Source organism: Sorex fumeus, unplaced genomic scaffold (assembly GCF_029834395.1).
Source record: "Sorex fumeus unplaced genomic scaffold, SorFum_2.1 ptg000098l, whole genome shotgun sequence".
NCBI classification, from domain to species: Eukaryota; Metazoa; Chordata; class Mammalia; order Eulipotyphla; family Soricidae; genus Sorex; species Sorex fumeus.
In genome coordinates, this window is record NW_026606155.1 from 77,023,192 (window position 1) to 77,038,555 (window position 15,364).

Consider the following 15,364-nt stretch of genomic DNA (forward strand, 5'->3'; position numbering starts at 1 on the left):
TGTCATGTTTTATAAAACCAATTTCCTGTGCCAGAGGCTGCATTTTTGTAATAAGGGAGTTTACCTTCAGAGGCATTTTGCAGTATTCATTGAGCTGTGGGACATCAAAAACAAGACGTCGCAGGAGTTGTTGTAACATGGAAGGTCTCAAGTGACTGTGGGGTGGAATGAGAAAATCAAGGGACAAATTACAAATGAGAATAAAGGAAGAACAACATGATAGCCATATAGTAGAATGAATCCTCAAAGCAATTAAAATTGCAAGATCCTGGGAAACCACGCAGTTAATAAAACACTTTATTAAAAATGAGGATAATCTAAATACAGAAAGAGGTACATGTGGCTGATCAATTGAAATACCTATGGTGAAATTTCAATCATCATGTAACAAGCAGTTCAAGGGACTATGCACATGTAAATTATACTTGCTGCTGATGTGTAAAAGATATATAACAGAACTAAACGATGGTGTATGACTAAGGACTGAAGTCCCCTTGGACTCAGACTGGAGCTAGAGTTGACCAGTTGCAGATGTGGTATCTGAGGCCACCTACTGGTGTGATGTGAAGAGCACATTAAGGTCCTTTGAGTTACCGTGTAGACCGTGAAATACTCATTACAGGACTAATTTCTTTGAGTTATGGCTATGTTTGCAAAAATGCTTCTTTAAGAGGCAAATACAGTAACTAATTAGAAAACTATCAGAGCAAATAGCTTTGGCTATTTGTTGTTAGTAGATTTTTGATAGAGAAGGAAACACGAGTAACACTGATTTAGCTCCTATTTTCAAGCCCTTTAAAAAACCTACTGAAACCCTGGATTCTCTCTACAGAAACACTTGCATACACAGACCCACAATTTGGCACCTACGTTAGGTGTCTGTGAAACCCTAAATTGCTTCCACAGCGACCTAAGGAATCCTGGAGGCAAAGGGTATTGAATGCCAGAGTTCCAAGAAAGCAACCATTAGACATCCACAGTGAGAAGGAATGTGGTGAAAGGGAGGGAACAGGAGAACTCACCTATTCTCACCCTTTCTAGAGCTGGTCTTGTGAGGTAAAGCCCAAGAGTCACAAGAGTTAGTCAAGATATGTAACAAGTAATTGGTCTTGTTTCTGAATCTAGTAACCACAGCCTAAAACTCCTTCTTTCTTGTATTTTGACTTAGCCATTTATTTGTATCATCTAAGATGGGCCAATCTGAATGAAAACAAGCAGTGAATTACAAATCTCACACTCTTTATATCTCCATTACAGTTTTTTTTGCATTTTTTGGTCACAACTGGAAATACACAGGGGTTACTTCTGGCTCTGCACTCAGGAATTACTTCTGGCGGTGCTCAGGGGATCATATGGTATGCTGGGAATCAAACCCAGGTCGGCCACACGCAAGGCAAACGCCTTACCCGCTGTGCTATCGCTCCAGCCCCTATATAACTCCATTACAAAGAATGAAAATATCCAGTTAAGTACCTGCTGGCTATATCTAGAACTCAGATAGAAAAGAGGAAGGAAGTTGACAACACTTAAAACACTAGAAGTATGAGCTGTAGTTTGGTGTAAATGTCAAATTTCTCCAGGGTCCGATTTCTTATTTTTGGGGAGGGGGGGGCACATCTGGGGGGTGCTCCAAGCTTACTTCTGCCTCTGCTCTCAAGAATTACTCCTGTTAGGGGGTATGGTGCCGCCAGCAGGTCCAATTGTACCTGTGAGGCGAGTGCATCAGCAGCCTCATGGCGCCTTCAGACTTCCAGATACCCCAAAATTGCTGCTGTGCCTTTGGTCAGACTCCAAAAACTTGGGGCAAAGTTTACCAAGAAAGTAAATGGCCAAAAGTTAGGTATGTGGGAAACACACCCACAAACCACCTCCGGCTCAGCTATATAATTGGAGGCAAGGCCTCTTTGGTTCCTGATTGAACTGCTTAATGGACATGATCCCAGAGACTCAGAAACGAATCTCAGAACCTAGTGGCTTTAGGTAGAAATGCGTCTGGTCTCTGCAGTAGGCTACCGGTGCTGGGCCAACCCAGGTGGGAATAGGTTTCGTGCCTTGGCCTGTTCCCCCTGGCAGCCCAGTGGCCGCCATCCATCTGAGGCCACTGGATAGTCACATTTGGGACCCCAGTGACGAGACACACAGGGCCTCACGGGATGAGGGTGGAGCCGGGCTTGTCCTCCCCACCCCAATGAGACCCCAAGTCATCGCCCACAAATGGCCTCTCTGGCTCCTGATCAAGCTGCTTAATGGCCATGATCCCAGAGACTCAGAAACAAATCACAAAACCCAGTGGCGTTTGGCAGAAATGCATCCGGACTCCACAGTACATTACTGTCGCCGGGCCACCCCAGGGAGGAAAGGGCGTTGTCCCTCCACCTGCTCCCTCTTTGCGACTTGGTGGCTGTCATCCTCCAGAGGCCATTGGACAGTCAGATTTGGGCCTGCAGTGACGAAACTTGTTGGGTCTCACGGGATGGAGGGGGGAGGTGGAGCCGGGCCTGTCCTCCCCACCCTAACGAGACTCCAAGTCATCGCCCACAAACGGCCTCTCTGGCTCCTCATCAAGCTGCTCAACGGCCTTGATCCCAGAGACTCAGAAACAAATCTCGAAACCCAGCGGCTTTTGTCAGAAATGTGTCTGGACCCCGCAGTAGGTTACTGTCGCCGGGCCACCCCAGGGGGGGAATGGGTGCTGTCCCTCCGCCTGCTCCCTCTTGGCAACTTGGTGGCTGTCATCCTCCAGAGGCCATTGGACAGTCAGGCTCGGGCCCGCAGTGACGAAACTTGTTGGGTCTCATGGGATGGGGGGGGGGAGGTGGAGCCGGGCCTGTCCTCCCCACCCTAACGAGACCCCAAGTCATCGCCCACAAACGGCCTCTCTGGCTCCTCATCAAGCTGCTCAACGGCCTTGATCCCAGAGACTCAGAAACAAATCTCAAAACCCAGTGGCTTTTGTCAGAAATGTGTCTGGACCCCGCAGTAGGTTACTGTCGCCGGGCCACCCCAGGGGGGAATGGGTGCTGTCCCCCCCGCCTGCTCCCTCTTGGCGACTTGTTGGCTGTCATCCTCCAGAGGCCATTGGACAGTCAGGCTTGGACCCGCAGTGACGAAACTTGTTGGGTATCACGGGATGGGGGGGGAGGTGGAGCCGGGCCTGTCTTCCCCACCCCAATGAGACCCCAAGTCATCGCCCACGAATGGCCTCTTTGGCTCCTCATCAAGCTGCTCAACGGCCATGATCCCAGAGACTCAGGAGCAGATCTCTAAACCCAGTGGCTTTTGGCAGAAATCCCTCCAGATTTAAGTGTTAAAATTTCAGAATTTCAAAACCACATGGCCCTACTGCAGCCACACGACATCATATGTTATTCATAACCAGCAATAGAACACAAATTGTCTATTGTTGCCTTTTCAGCAGATCTGAGTGTTGGGGTAAAATCTCAAATAATGGTGGGTCTGGTGTCGAAATAGTGAATGTGATCAAAGTAGAGAGAGAGTAATGTAGAAATCATCTGCCCCACAGGCAGGGGGAGGGTGTGGGATGGGGTATACTGGGATTTTTGGTGGTGGAGAATGGGCACTGGTGAAGGTACGGGTGTTTCATTGTATGACTGAGACTTAGACCCAAAAGCTTTGTAACTGCTCTCACAGTGATTCAATAAATAAAATTATAAAAAATGGAAAAAGAAAAAAAAAAGTAAGGTGGAGTTCATGCACAATTCAATCAGCTAATCAGTGGCTGAATAAATAGCAGTACTCCTACAAAAAAAGAGAAAAAAGAGAAAAAAAAAAGGAAAAAAAAAAGAATTACTCCTGTTGGGGCTTGAGGTATCATATGGGGTGCTAGGGATCAAACCTGGGTCAGTTGTGTGCAAGGCAAATGCCATATCCACTGTACCATTTCTCCAGTCTCCAAGGTCTGATTTCTTAAAAACATTTGCACCTAAGACCAGCCTAGTCAACAAAATTTCAATACAAGGAAAACTAGTTATTTTAAGAAGTAGCTTTTGCAGTAGACAGGGCTTCTTCATTGATTTGGTTCCTAAGACACCTGCTTAGTCTAGAGCTAGCAAAAGGCTGAACAAGATCTGTGGCTGCTGTTTGTGAAGTTACCAGCCCATAACAAAATCGATTTCTCTCTGGGGATAAACCTATTAGTTATTCCTTGTGTCACCATCAAGAAGAAAAGTAGAGACCCATACACACAAGTAATGGCACCATCACTCTTCCTTGTGAAGTGGCAGAGTGAAACCCCTATTAATTCCTGGAGGACTATAAGTGCATCTGTCAAACTCTGTCTCTCTTTCAAGACCAAAAACATTCTAAGGTGTTCTCTGCAAGTTACAGATTTCCCCCTGCTATTCAAGGATAGAGTCTTTAACACCTAAGGACAGTAAAGATAAGGGTCAGGAAAATAGCTCCATGATTTGGAAGCCAGCCTCACATGATGGGGGGGCCTAGGCTGCTGGAATGGAGAAGGGACCACTAAGTAAATGATGTTTGGAGGGATAGCTTGGGATGGGAGATGTGTGCTGAAAGTAGACTAAGGACCATACATGATGGCCTTTCAGTATCTGTATTGCAAACCATATGCCTAAAAGTAGAGAGAGAAAGAAGGAATGTACCTGCCACAGAGGCAGGGGGTGGAATGGGGTGAGGGTGGTGAGAGGGACACTGGGAATATTGGTGGTGGAAAATGTGCACTGGTAGAGGGATGATGCTCAATCATTGTATGACTGAAACTTAATCATGAAAGTTTGTAACTATCTCACGGCAATTCAATAAAACAAAAAGAATAGAGTGATACTAGGAGTGTCTGGTTACTTGCAAGTTTGGGAACACAGTTGCCGTGAATTCACTTTATTGATTTTATTTCATTTTGATGTAGTGATGGGGATTGACTCCAGAACCTCACACATGCAAAGTATATACTCTACTTTTGAGTTAGACATCCCTGGCACTGCCACTAATTTATATGACAAACATTTGAGTGTTCACATCCACCCCGGAAGAGCTTGAATTTGAGGGCTGGGGTGTGTCTTAAGCATTTGGGTATTTACTATCTCTACACCTGGCTATAATATGTAGCTGAGGTAGAGGACTCTGGGCCATGGGCAGACCAGAGAGCTGGGCCATACTGCTGCTGAGCTATGTTGTAGAAAGGGCCTCTTTCTTTGACCTAGCCAGACCTGACATAGTTTCCTGAGAGTCCAAAACTCTGGGGCTAACTTTGGTTCCTGCCCTTGCTTGGCTCTGATGTCCAGTTGCAGGGGTGAAAATCGCTGTCTGTAATTCGCTGTGGGACTGGAGATCTTTATTGTGTCCTCTGGGGGGCCTGGAGGAGTGTTGTTTTGATCCACATTTTGAGGGGCTGACCTCTCTGTATATCTCTGTTTATTTAGAGGGAGAAAATCCTGTGCAGGTTCAGGTTGGATGTTAGGAATGAAAACATTTTTAATAGGTGCGAATCTGAGTGCTTCAGGTCTGAAAGGTCTTGGATCCTTGGTCCCCTCATTCTGAGAGCTAATTCCTGAGCCTTAGAACTTCTCCACATCAGCTGAGCTGTAAGGAAGAGGTGATCAGAAATAGCCTGGAGCAAGCTGAGGAACCCAAGCAACATCTAACAGGAGCTGGTATGCCGGTGTGTGTGTGTGTGTGTGTGTGTGTGTGTGTGTGTGTGTGTGTGTGTGTGTGTGAAGGGGGAAAGTGGGTGGGGCAGGAAACTTATGCAGTCCAGACTCAGGAGTTTCTAGGCTACCTAATTCAATGCAATTGAAAGGGAGTACAGAAGAGAACCCAGGGAAGTACTCACTTGCAAATGGCGAGCAAACATTCTTCAATGGTGTCCCTTTGGGCCTTAGTGAGGGAACGGCCCTTGGAAAGCCTGTAGATGGTCTGAAGTGTGGAATCAATCAAAGAGGAGAAGTGCTCAGTTCCGGCAAAGAGTGGGGCGCATCTGGTGAGCAGTGGGAGCACTGCAGAACATATATACCGATTGAGTGCTAGCGCTGCCTCTGTGGTGCTTAGAGAGACCTGGAAAGGGGAACAGGACCTGGATTAGTCTTCCCACTCCTTTGCCGAGACTCCATCTCGCTGGTCAAGGAAGCTCACAGCAGCAGAAAAAATAACGTTCTCGTGTAATCAGCAGAGTCCTATCTATTTATTTATTTAGAAAAAATTTATTTTAATTGAATCACCATGAGATAGAGTTACAAAGCTGTTCATGACCAGGTTTAAGTCATACGATGTTCCAACACTCATCCCTCTACCAGTATACATTTCCCATCATCAATGTCCCCAGTTTCCCTCCCGCCACCCTCTCCCCACCCTATCTCTATTGCAGACACTTTTCTTCTCTCTCTCCCTCTCTGTCTCTCTCTATGCAAGTGTGTGTATGTGTGTGTGTGTCTCCCCATTTTGGGGCATTATGGTTTGCAATACAGTCCGGTCTTTTGTAGAAATGAAATCATAGACAAACCAGTCACAAGGTTAAAAGCAAAAATAAGTAAGGAATGGGCAGACAATATTAGCACTACTTTAAAAATGTTAAAGTTAACTCTGAAAATGAAAGATGAAACTGAAAGGTTGGCTTATTCTAGCAGATACTAAATGATCCCACAAACAGTAGTTCCTCCTTAAGGAGAAATCTCAGCACTTACTAAAGTCAGCTGATGACTAGCTAATCCACAGTCCCTGATGAGGATTCCCACTGCCGGGCTGCTCCATTATGATCCTGGTTTTAGTTTTCTGTTTTCATGGTACAGAGAATCACAAGCTGTCGTCAGGGGATTTTGGGATTCGTGCATGGTTAGAAACTGGGGAAACTCTCAGATTCACTGGTTTTGTGACAGTTTCAGAGACAAAGTGTAGCTCCCAGCCAGTCAATTAGAAACACTGAGTAACTCACAGTCTGAAATCTGAGAAATGACAGGACGGTGGATCGGATCTCACTAAAGGGACTTCACTGTGCTCAAGAAAAAAAAGGGAAAAAAGTGTACAAGAAAGAAAAATCAAGGTAACTCTCAATCTCAACGTGTTCTCACTTTACTGAAGTATTGTGATTTAAAATATTAATAGATTTGTGATTTAAAATGTCAAACAAAACAAACAAACTGTCCTCCTGTTGTTCATTGATTTTGCTCGAGCGGGCCCAGTAACGTCTCCATTTTGAGACTTGTTAACTGTGTTTGGCATATCGAATCATCACAGGTAGCTTGCCAGGCTTTGCCGTGCGACAAGATACTCTCAGTAGCTTCCTGGGCTCTCCAAGAGGGGTGGAGGAATAAAACCTGGCTCGGCCTGGCTGGCTGTGTGCAAGGCAAACGCCCTACCGCTGTGCTATCGCTCCAGCCCATATTAATAATAAAATATTAATGTGAACCATGGGCTGGAGCGATAGCACAGCGGATAAGGCGTTAGCCTTGCACGCAGCCAACATGGCTGACCCATGTTTGATTCCTCCGCCCCTCTCAGAGAGCCCGGCAAGCTACCGAGAGTATCTCGTTCGCACAGCAAAGCCTGACAAACTACTCGTGATGTATCCGATATGCCAAACACAGTAACAACAAAGTCTCACGATGGAGACGTTACTGGGCCCACTCGAGAAAAATCAATGAACAACGGGAGGACAGTGACAGTGACAATGTGAACCATTAGGTTCACATATACATCATTCCAATACCACATCCATCACCTCATTTCTCTCCACCAAGGTCTCAGAGGATCCCCCTTTCAGCCCCTTGCTCTTTTTTTTGGTAATCTATAAAAATAGAGCACTCTGATCACCAATCTTAGAGTAGCCCAGGAAGTTAAAAAATTATTATTATCTTTAAATCAAGGACTTCATAGAAAGGCTCAAAATAAAACTAAAGGAGCTTATTTTAATTACTGAAAAGGATCACAAGTCCACCAATAAGTTATGGATATACTTTTCCTTATTCTCTTGCGGAAGTAAGGGATGGAACTCCCATTCAGACTGGGGCTCAGATTGCTTTGTGCTACTCCCCTCTCTGAGTAACCTCTTCAAATGGACTCTATCCCAGCCAGCTCAGGCACTGGCTAGCAGAGCATCCACTCTGGAACTCAGATTTCTATCTCTATTGGGCAACTAGTGGAACTATTGAGAAACTTTATGAATGACCAGGGCTGGAGCGATAGCACAGCGGGTAGGGTGTTCGCCTTACAAGCGGCCAACATGGCCGACCCGAGTTCGATTCCTCCGCCCCTCTCGGAGAGCCTGGCAAGCTACCGAGAGTATTCGATATGCCAGACACAGTAACAACAAAGTCTCCAATGGAGACGTTACTGGGCCCGCTCGAGCAAATCGACGATCAATGGGAGGGCCTTTACCTTTACCTTTACCTATGAATGACCTAGGAGTTTACCTCTAGCTCTTTAAAAACAGCTCCGAAACTGGAAAGATGCTATTTAGATTTAAGCTGATCTAACTGATTTATTTCTCCTGTACCCAGGACTCCTGGCCCATTCTCTCTTTAGTTCATCAGGGATTTATGCTCTTTAATTACTATAGTCTCCTGCTATTTTGATACCTGGTAATGTTAAATTGCTAGTCCCTACCCTTGACTTCTAAACTTGGGTCAGCCCTTGTCATACACTGGGTTTCAGGCTCAGATTCTTGCTGATCAGGGCAAGTAATTGAGGGAATTTGTAGTGTTGCCTACAGTCTTTCATAAGCAATTCAATCATGTTTCTCATACTAAGGTGATTTTGTCCTCTGGTAGCATGTTGATGGTACCCAGAATTGGTTTGTGGTGTGGTACTGCCAATATCTAGTAGACAGAGGTCAGGAATGCTGCTAAATGTTCTATAAAGGACAGGATATTCCCTCTCTCCTTGTGACAAAGTTGCCAAACTTAAAATAGATAAGGATGAAATGAATATTTGAAGTCCACCTTACGTATACCAAATCTATCCTAAGAAATTAAGATCCATTTCTTGGTACCTCTGTTTTCTCACCCTTTAAAACAGGTGGACTAATTTAATATCTGTATTGCAAACCACAATACCCAAAAGGAGAGAGGGGGGAGAGAGAGAGAAAGAGAGAGAGAGAGAGAGAGAGAGAGAGTGAGCAAAAAGGAATGCACCTGCCACAGAGGCGGCGGGGTAGGGGGGATACTGGGATCATTGGTGGTGGAGAATGGGCACTGGTGGAGGGATGGGTACTCGATCATTGTGTGAGTGAAACGTAAGCACAAAAGTTTGTAAATCTGTGACCGTATCTCACGGTGATACATTAAAAAATAATAATAATTTAAAAAATAGGTGGGTTATTGTTATGTAATTGATTAGCAGCTTTAAAAATCCACTCCTAAACCCAACAAGACTAATTTATAATGTCAGGAAAATAATTTTACTTATCTTAGTAACTTACTGTATCTAGAGAGGCGGAGGCTCTTAAATCGGGTAAAAAGCCAACCTCCAGCAAGTGGAGTAGAAAAGTCTGATCCTTGATGCCGTACACACGATCCAGGAAGAGCACCATGGGAGCCTTATGGTCAGGACAGAAGTTGGCCGCCATGTCTGGCTCGCTCACTGACCCATCTGAAAGACACACAAATACGTCATTGCTTCTTTTCTATCTCAGTCTCAAAAGTCAGAGCTTGTCTTGTGTGTTCTCCTGACAAGCAAGAGGATTGCTGGAAATCATACACTGATGCCCTTGGGGTCAATGCATGACTTGGAGGAGCTGATTGTCAGAACTCTAGGAATTTTGTGAGTCATTATTAATTTAGATGGGCCACATTAATTTAGATGTGCCATTATTAAAAATTAAATGTTGTACTTAATTAAATAAAGGTAAAGGTAAAGGCCCTCCCATTGTTCATCGATTTGCTCGAGCGGGCCCAGTAACGTCTCCATTGGAGACTCTGTTGTTACTGTGTTTGGCATACCGAATACGTCACGGGGAGCTTGGAGGCTTTGCCGTGCGGGCAAGATACTTGCCGGGCTCTCCGAGAGGGGCGGAGGAATCGAACTCGGGTCGGCCATGTTGGCTGCGTGCAAGGCAAACGCCCTACCGCTGTTGTTTTACCACCCAAGTGTACTTGAGCTTGTTCATGTCTACTGTATTTGTATGCTTGAAATCAGTTGGAATGGTGCTTCTTTTTCCAACTGCATGCTCAGTGACATTGTATTGATAGCTTGAAATTGGCCAGTGAGAGAAGAGAAAAAAGACACCACAAAAAATGGACAAATGTCAGAAAGTGGGATTGGATTACTGTTTTGCTCATAAACACAAGAAAGAAAATATATGGCAGATTAATTTTTAAAATGTGTTAATGTCTATTGCATCTTAAACAGAAAAAAGTGGAGGAAATGTTTTTCAGTATCTGGAAATTATTATTTGATGTAGAAATTTTGATCACATCAACATGGAAACTATCATGTTAAGTGAAATGAGTCAGGAAGAGAGGGAGAGACACAGAAAGACTGCAGTCATCTGTGGAATAGAAAGTGACAGAATGGGAGACTAACACCCAAAAATAGTAGAGATAAGGACCAGGAAGCTTACTCCACGGCTTGGAAGCTGGCCTCAAATGCTGGGGGAAAAGACAGCTCAGATAGAGAAGGGAACACCAAGTAAAGGGTATTTGGAGGACCAGCTCAGGTCAGGAGATGTGACCTGAATGTAGACTATAGACTGAACACAATGGCCACTCAATGCCTCTAGTGAAAACTACAACACCCAAAGGAAAGAGAGAACAAAAGGGAATGCCCTGTCACAGAGGCGGGGTGGCATGGGGGTGGGTATGGGAAGGGGGTGGTGGGAGGGATATTGGGATCATTGGTGATGGAGAATGGGCACTGGTGGAGGGATGGGTACTCCATCATTGTATGACTGAAACACAAGCACGAAAGTTTGTTAAGTCTACAACTGTACCTCATGGTGTCTGTCTCACTAATAAAAATTTTAAAAAGAGTGAGCACCTAAATGAGCATATTTAAGTACTGTGCTTCATTCATTGCTTTGAAAAGGGCAAAGAGTTGGTGCATTCAGCCTAGAGCTTTGCTCCATGGTATGGGTAGTGGTATGAGCTGGGCTCTATCAGAGCGAGAAGGAAACTTCTGGGCTGGAAGCTACCTGCCTCTCCACTCCTGAGCACCAGGGGGAGCCAGATGTGCACAGTTGGAACCAGCCACTAAATCTTAGAAAAACCTGGTGGTTATCAGCCTGTTACTTTTGCAGGATATTAAGGATTGTTTGGTGTTCAAAGATTTTGGAAAACACTGACTGTGTTCAATATGCGTAACAATATATTTTCTCAGAGGCTTTAATAATGTGCTTTATAAAGTTATAAAACATGTAATGTATTTAAGAGTGTCATTAAGAAGTAGCAAAAGCCCCTAGCCTTTGTCCTCCCATAAAGATCGATAATTATACAGTTATCCAAGAATAATAAGAACTCCTTCTGAGAGCTCAAGGGTCCACTTAAACATTAAGAATGCAGAAACATGTACAATCTGAAAATACCTGTAGAAGAAGAGAAAGGAAGAACAGCGTGGTTTTGCTTGTATCACCCCCTACCCCAGGCTAGTACTGCTTAATGCTAAGGGGAACAAATGTGGTGAGCTATCAGCTTCCCGAACCTTTTGGAGTATGACTTGAAGGGCCAATTTTGACTTCACTGCACCTCCAGAACCACAGAACTAAGACGTCTAGAGACAAGGAAAATAAGACATCCCCCTTACTCCCTGTTCTTGTTATTCTGTGGTCCCAGACCTCTGTTCAGAGCACACTTGAACTTTGTCTCACGTTCAGGTTCTTTGCAGGACTACAGAGATCATGAAGAATCAGGAAAAGTGATACACAATAGGAACATACTAAACTTTTAGTAATTGACCCGAGACAAATAGAGATCTGTGGGTCTCCTGGAAAAAATTAAAAATGTTTCTAAAGATATTCAGAGTGCTTAAGAGAGCAGAGATAAATGTGAGAAAATAAAAAAAAATAGTAAAAGACTCAAATGAAAAGTTCAAAGAGCTACATATGCACGTTAAAGAAATAGTGGAGCTGAAGAATTACTGAATTGAAAATTCAACAGAGAACTTCAACAGCACATTGGATCAAGCAAAAGAATCAGCGAAATAAAACAGTGTGTCTTGCCTGTTTTTCTGACCACTGTGGCCATCTGACTTTGTTTCCTTCTTTGACCTCTGTGCTTTGCTGTTTGGCTTCCTAGTTTTATACTGACCCCCATTTATGAGGTATTCATCTGTGGCCCCTTGGAATATCCTGGAGAAACACTGGTGGCCATAATCACACCATCTGAGAAAAACTGACATAATAGATCATTTGAAATTACCCAGTAAGAGGTACAAAACCAAAAGAGAATAAAAATGAACAAAGAAAATGTACAGTGCGAATGGCACACCATCAAGATAAACAAACCACATGCCTCACTGGATTCCAAGAACTGGTGTTGAAATATTATATGCCTAAGACTCGACTATCTATAACTTCTAAATAACAGTTGTTTAATTAAACATAATGTTATTTAAATGAGAAAAAAGGGGGAAAGGGGCAAAAATATTATAGAAATAATGGCCGAGAAATTCCCAAGTCTTGGCAGGAAATTGGAACATTCAAGTTAATAAAACTAATAGGTCATGCCAAAATTTCTACCCAAAACATTTTTCTCCAAGACATCATAAAATATTTTTCTCCAAGACATTTAAAACAACATGTGACATTTATTTATTCATTTATTTATGGGTCATACCTGATGGCGTTCTCGGATTGGCAGGGGTTGGGGGACCAAAAGGGATGCTGGAGATCAAACCCAAGTCAGCTGCATGCAAGGCAAGCGCTGTACCTACTCTGTACTATCACTCTGCCCACCCCCTCCAAATTGAAAGTAACATGAAAAAAATTTCCTTCCTACAGACAAAGAAACCCATAAACCTATGAGCAATTTCCTAGGCCAGGACAGAGAGGTTGATGTATTTCACTGTGCAAAGAAAAATACTGAAAATTATAAATACTCAAAGAAGTTGTGTTTTAGAAATGAAGGCAATATTTTTCTAGACAAACAAATGCTGAGGGAGTTGATAAGCACTAGACCAGCATTATAAGAAATACTGAAGAGTTCTTTAAACAGAAATGTACATTATAGCACTGTCCTCCCACTGTTCGTCGATTTGCTCGAGTGGGCACCAGTAATGTCTCACAACAATTCGTGAGACTTGTTGTTACTGTCTTTTTTTGGCATATTGAATATGTCACAGGTAGCTTGCCAGGCTTTGCCATGCGGGCAAGATACTCTCAGTAGCTGCCGGGCTCACCAAGAGGAATTGAACTCGGGTTGGCCATGTTGGCTGCGTGCAAGGCAAATGCCCTACCTGCTGTGCTATCACTCCAGCCTGTAACAACAACTGAAAATATATGGCACATGGCTAATGGTATATATAGTTAGATCTAGGTTGCTCCAGCGTTAAGAAAATAAGAAAGAATAAAGAAGGAATAGAACAGAGAAACACAGTAAGGGAATAACAATGGCCAAAGATAAAAGACCCTGAGATCCAGCTTACAGAACCAAGTTTGCTAAGTAAGGTGAGAGGAATGAGAAAATATCCAGACAATGGTGGAGTGAGGCTGATGACTGCGGCAGTAGGTGTGGTGTCAGTAACACTGTACTCCTGAAACATTAATACCAGCACTGTTTGCAAATCATAGTGTCTAAACAATAAGAAAAAACAATAAAGAAACTGTAATACATATGCCTATAAACACAATAATACTTAGCCATAAAAATGAAATACTGCCACTTGAATAACATAAACAGAACTTGAGGGCATTATGCTAAGTGAAATAAGTCAGAGAAAGACAAATCTTACATGATAAATAATTTGCATCTCTTACTTGTGGAATTTAGAGACATTGAACTTTAGAAATGGAGAGCAGATGAAAGGTATTGGGATTGGGGGAAATGAAAGAAATGGGAAATACTAGAGAAAGGGTATAAGCTTTCAGTTAGATAAATATATTCTGGATATGTATGCATTATACATGGACCGCATTATACATTAAAGTTGCTATGAGAGTAGAATTTGTATGTTTCATCATCACTACCACCATTTTTGGTCATGGTAATTATGACTAATATTACGAGGTAGAGTCTATGTTAACCTTGTTGGCATAAATGCTTCACATCCAGTCATGCATGGTTTAACAGTAGGGGTGCATTTTGAGAAATATATTAGGTGAATTCATTGTGAGAGTAATTAAACAGTCCCAAGTGATAGAGCCTGGCTCCATACCCAGGCTATATCGAGATGCTTGCTGGGAACTACTGCTGTACATGCCATCTGTCACTGACTAAAACATCAGTGAAACCAGGTTAACATCAGTTAACAGTATGACTATGAATATGTATCAGTTCACAAACACCCACCAAATCACTGCCCCTACCAAAATGTCCTATAGGACATACACCCTGGAATCTCTTGTCAGTCAACTTTTTACAACTACACCACCTACCAGGAGAAATCTGCTGGACAGCAGATGCAGCGATGTGGAGAGACTCAAGGCTTTGGGGAGAGAATAAACTGTAGTAAGAATAACATTGATTGACAAGCATCACTCATGACACTGGGAAAAGAACTCTTTATGTTTTTTGGCATGAAGGTACTCAGGACTGCTCTAGAAGGGTGCTGTGTATGCATTTATTTATTAGCTAGCTACTCAACTGGGAGACATAGAGGTCATGGAGAGGGAAAACCCTGGTGAGAACTTTTCCAGGTTCCATTTCATTAACTTCCTTCAAGAGAAGAAGGCCTCTGGAGTGTTTATACCTCTGAGGTCCAGCACAAGGGAGTCCTGACATGGAAGAGCAGAGGAGAACAGTCAGGTGGGACCAGGAGGAGGGAACTGATCACCAGAGAAGAGCAAGAGATTTCCCCCTTATTTTGCAGCACACCCTGCAGTGAGCCTGGAACAGACACAGCGCTCAGGCCAAAGGCCTGTCCCTGAGCAGCTAGTGGCCCCCAAGAGACCAGTAGGAATGGGCAGTGAGAAGCTCCCCTTACCTTTGTTCAGGGATGGCAGTTTCAGGGGGATGCTGATGATCCCAACCAAGTCCTCTGTGGGGACTAGGGAGCGCAGGATTGACCTGATCCGGATGGCTTCCCCTTTTCCTGTCTGTATAAGCTGCAATGCAGGGTTGGAGAATGAGATCAAGTAGTTCCCACACCAGACTCCAGCCCACTTCCAAACCTCCCACAGTCAAATGGTTCTCTTTAAGGGGCAGTCTACTGCAGACTGTCCTGGCTGTCATACACAATCATGACCACAAGGAAACTGAAGAACTTTACTTGATTTTCTAAAAGAGGAGCTGCAAAGGACTAA

The 15,364-nt window shown here is 43.8% G+C and overlaps 1 protein-coding gene across 5 annotated transcripts in view; it reads right to left on the bottom strand.

Moving 5' to 3' along the window:
- Nucleotides 1-15,364, bottom strand: part of RYR3 (ryanodine receptor 3) — a 631,292-nt gene that overhangs the window by 128,554 nt on the left and 487,374 nt on the right. For all 5 annotated transcript variants that reach the window (XM_056134221.1, XM_056134222.1, XM_056134220.1 and 2 more), the window contains 4 exons: nucleotides 15,046-15,166; nucleotides 9,392-9,561; nucleotides 5,813-6,033; nucleotides 65-155 (listed from right to left, as the gene is read on the bottom strand). In XM_056134221.1, coding sequence (XP_055990196.1) covers nucleotides 65-155; nucleotides 5,813-6,033; nucleotides 9,392-9,561; nucleotides 15,046-15,166 — 603 coding nt within the window. The remainder of the gene's footprint in view (nucleotides 1-64; nucleotides 156-5,812; nucleotides 6,034-9,391; nucleotides 9,562-15,045; nucleotides 15,167-15,364) is intronic.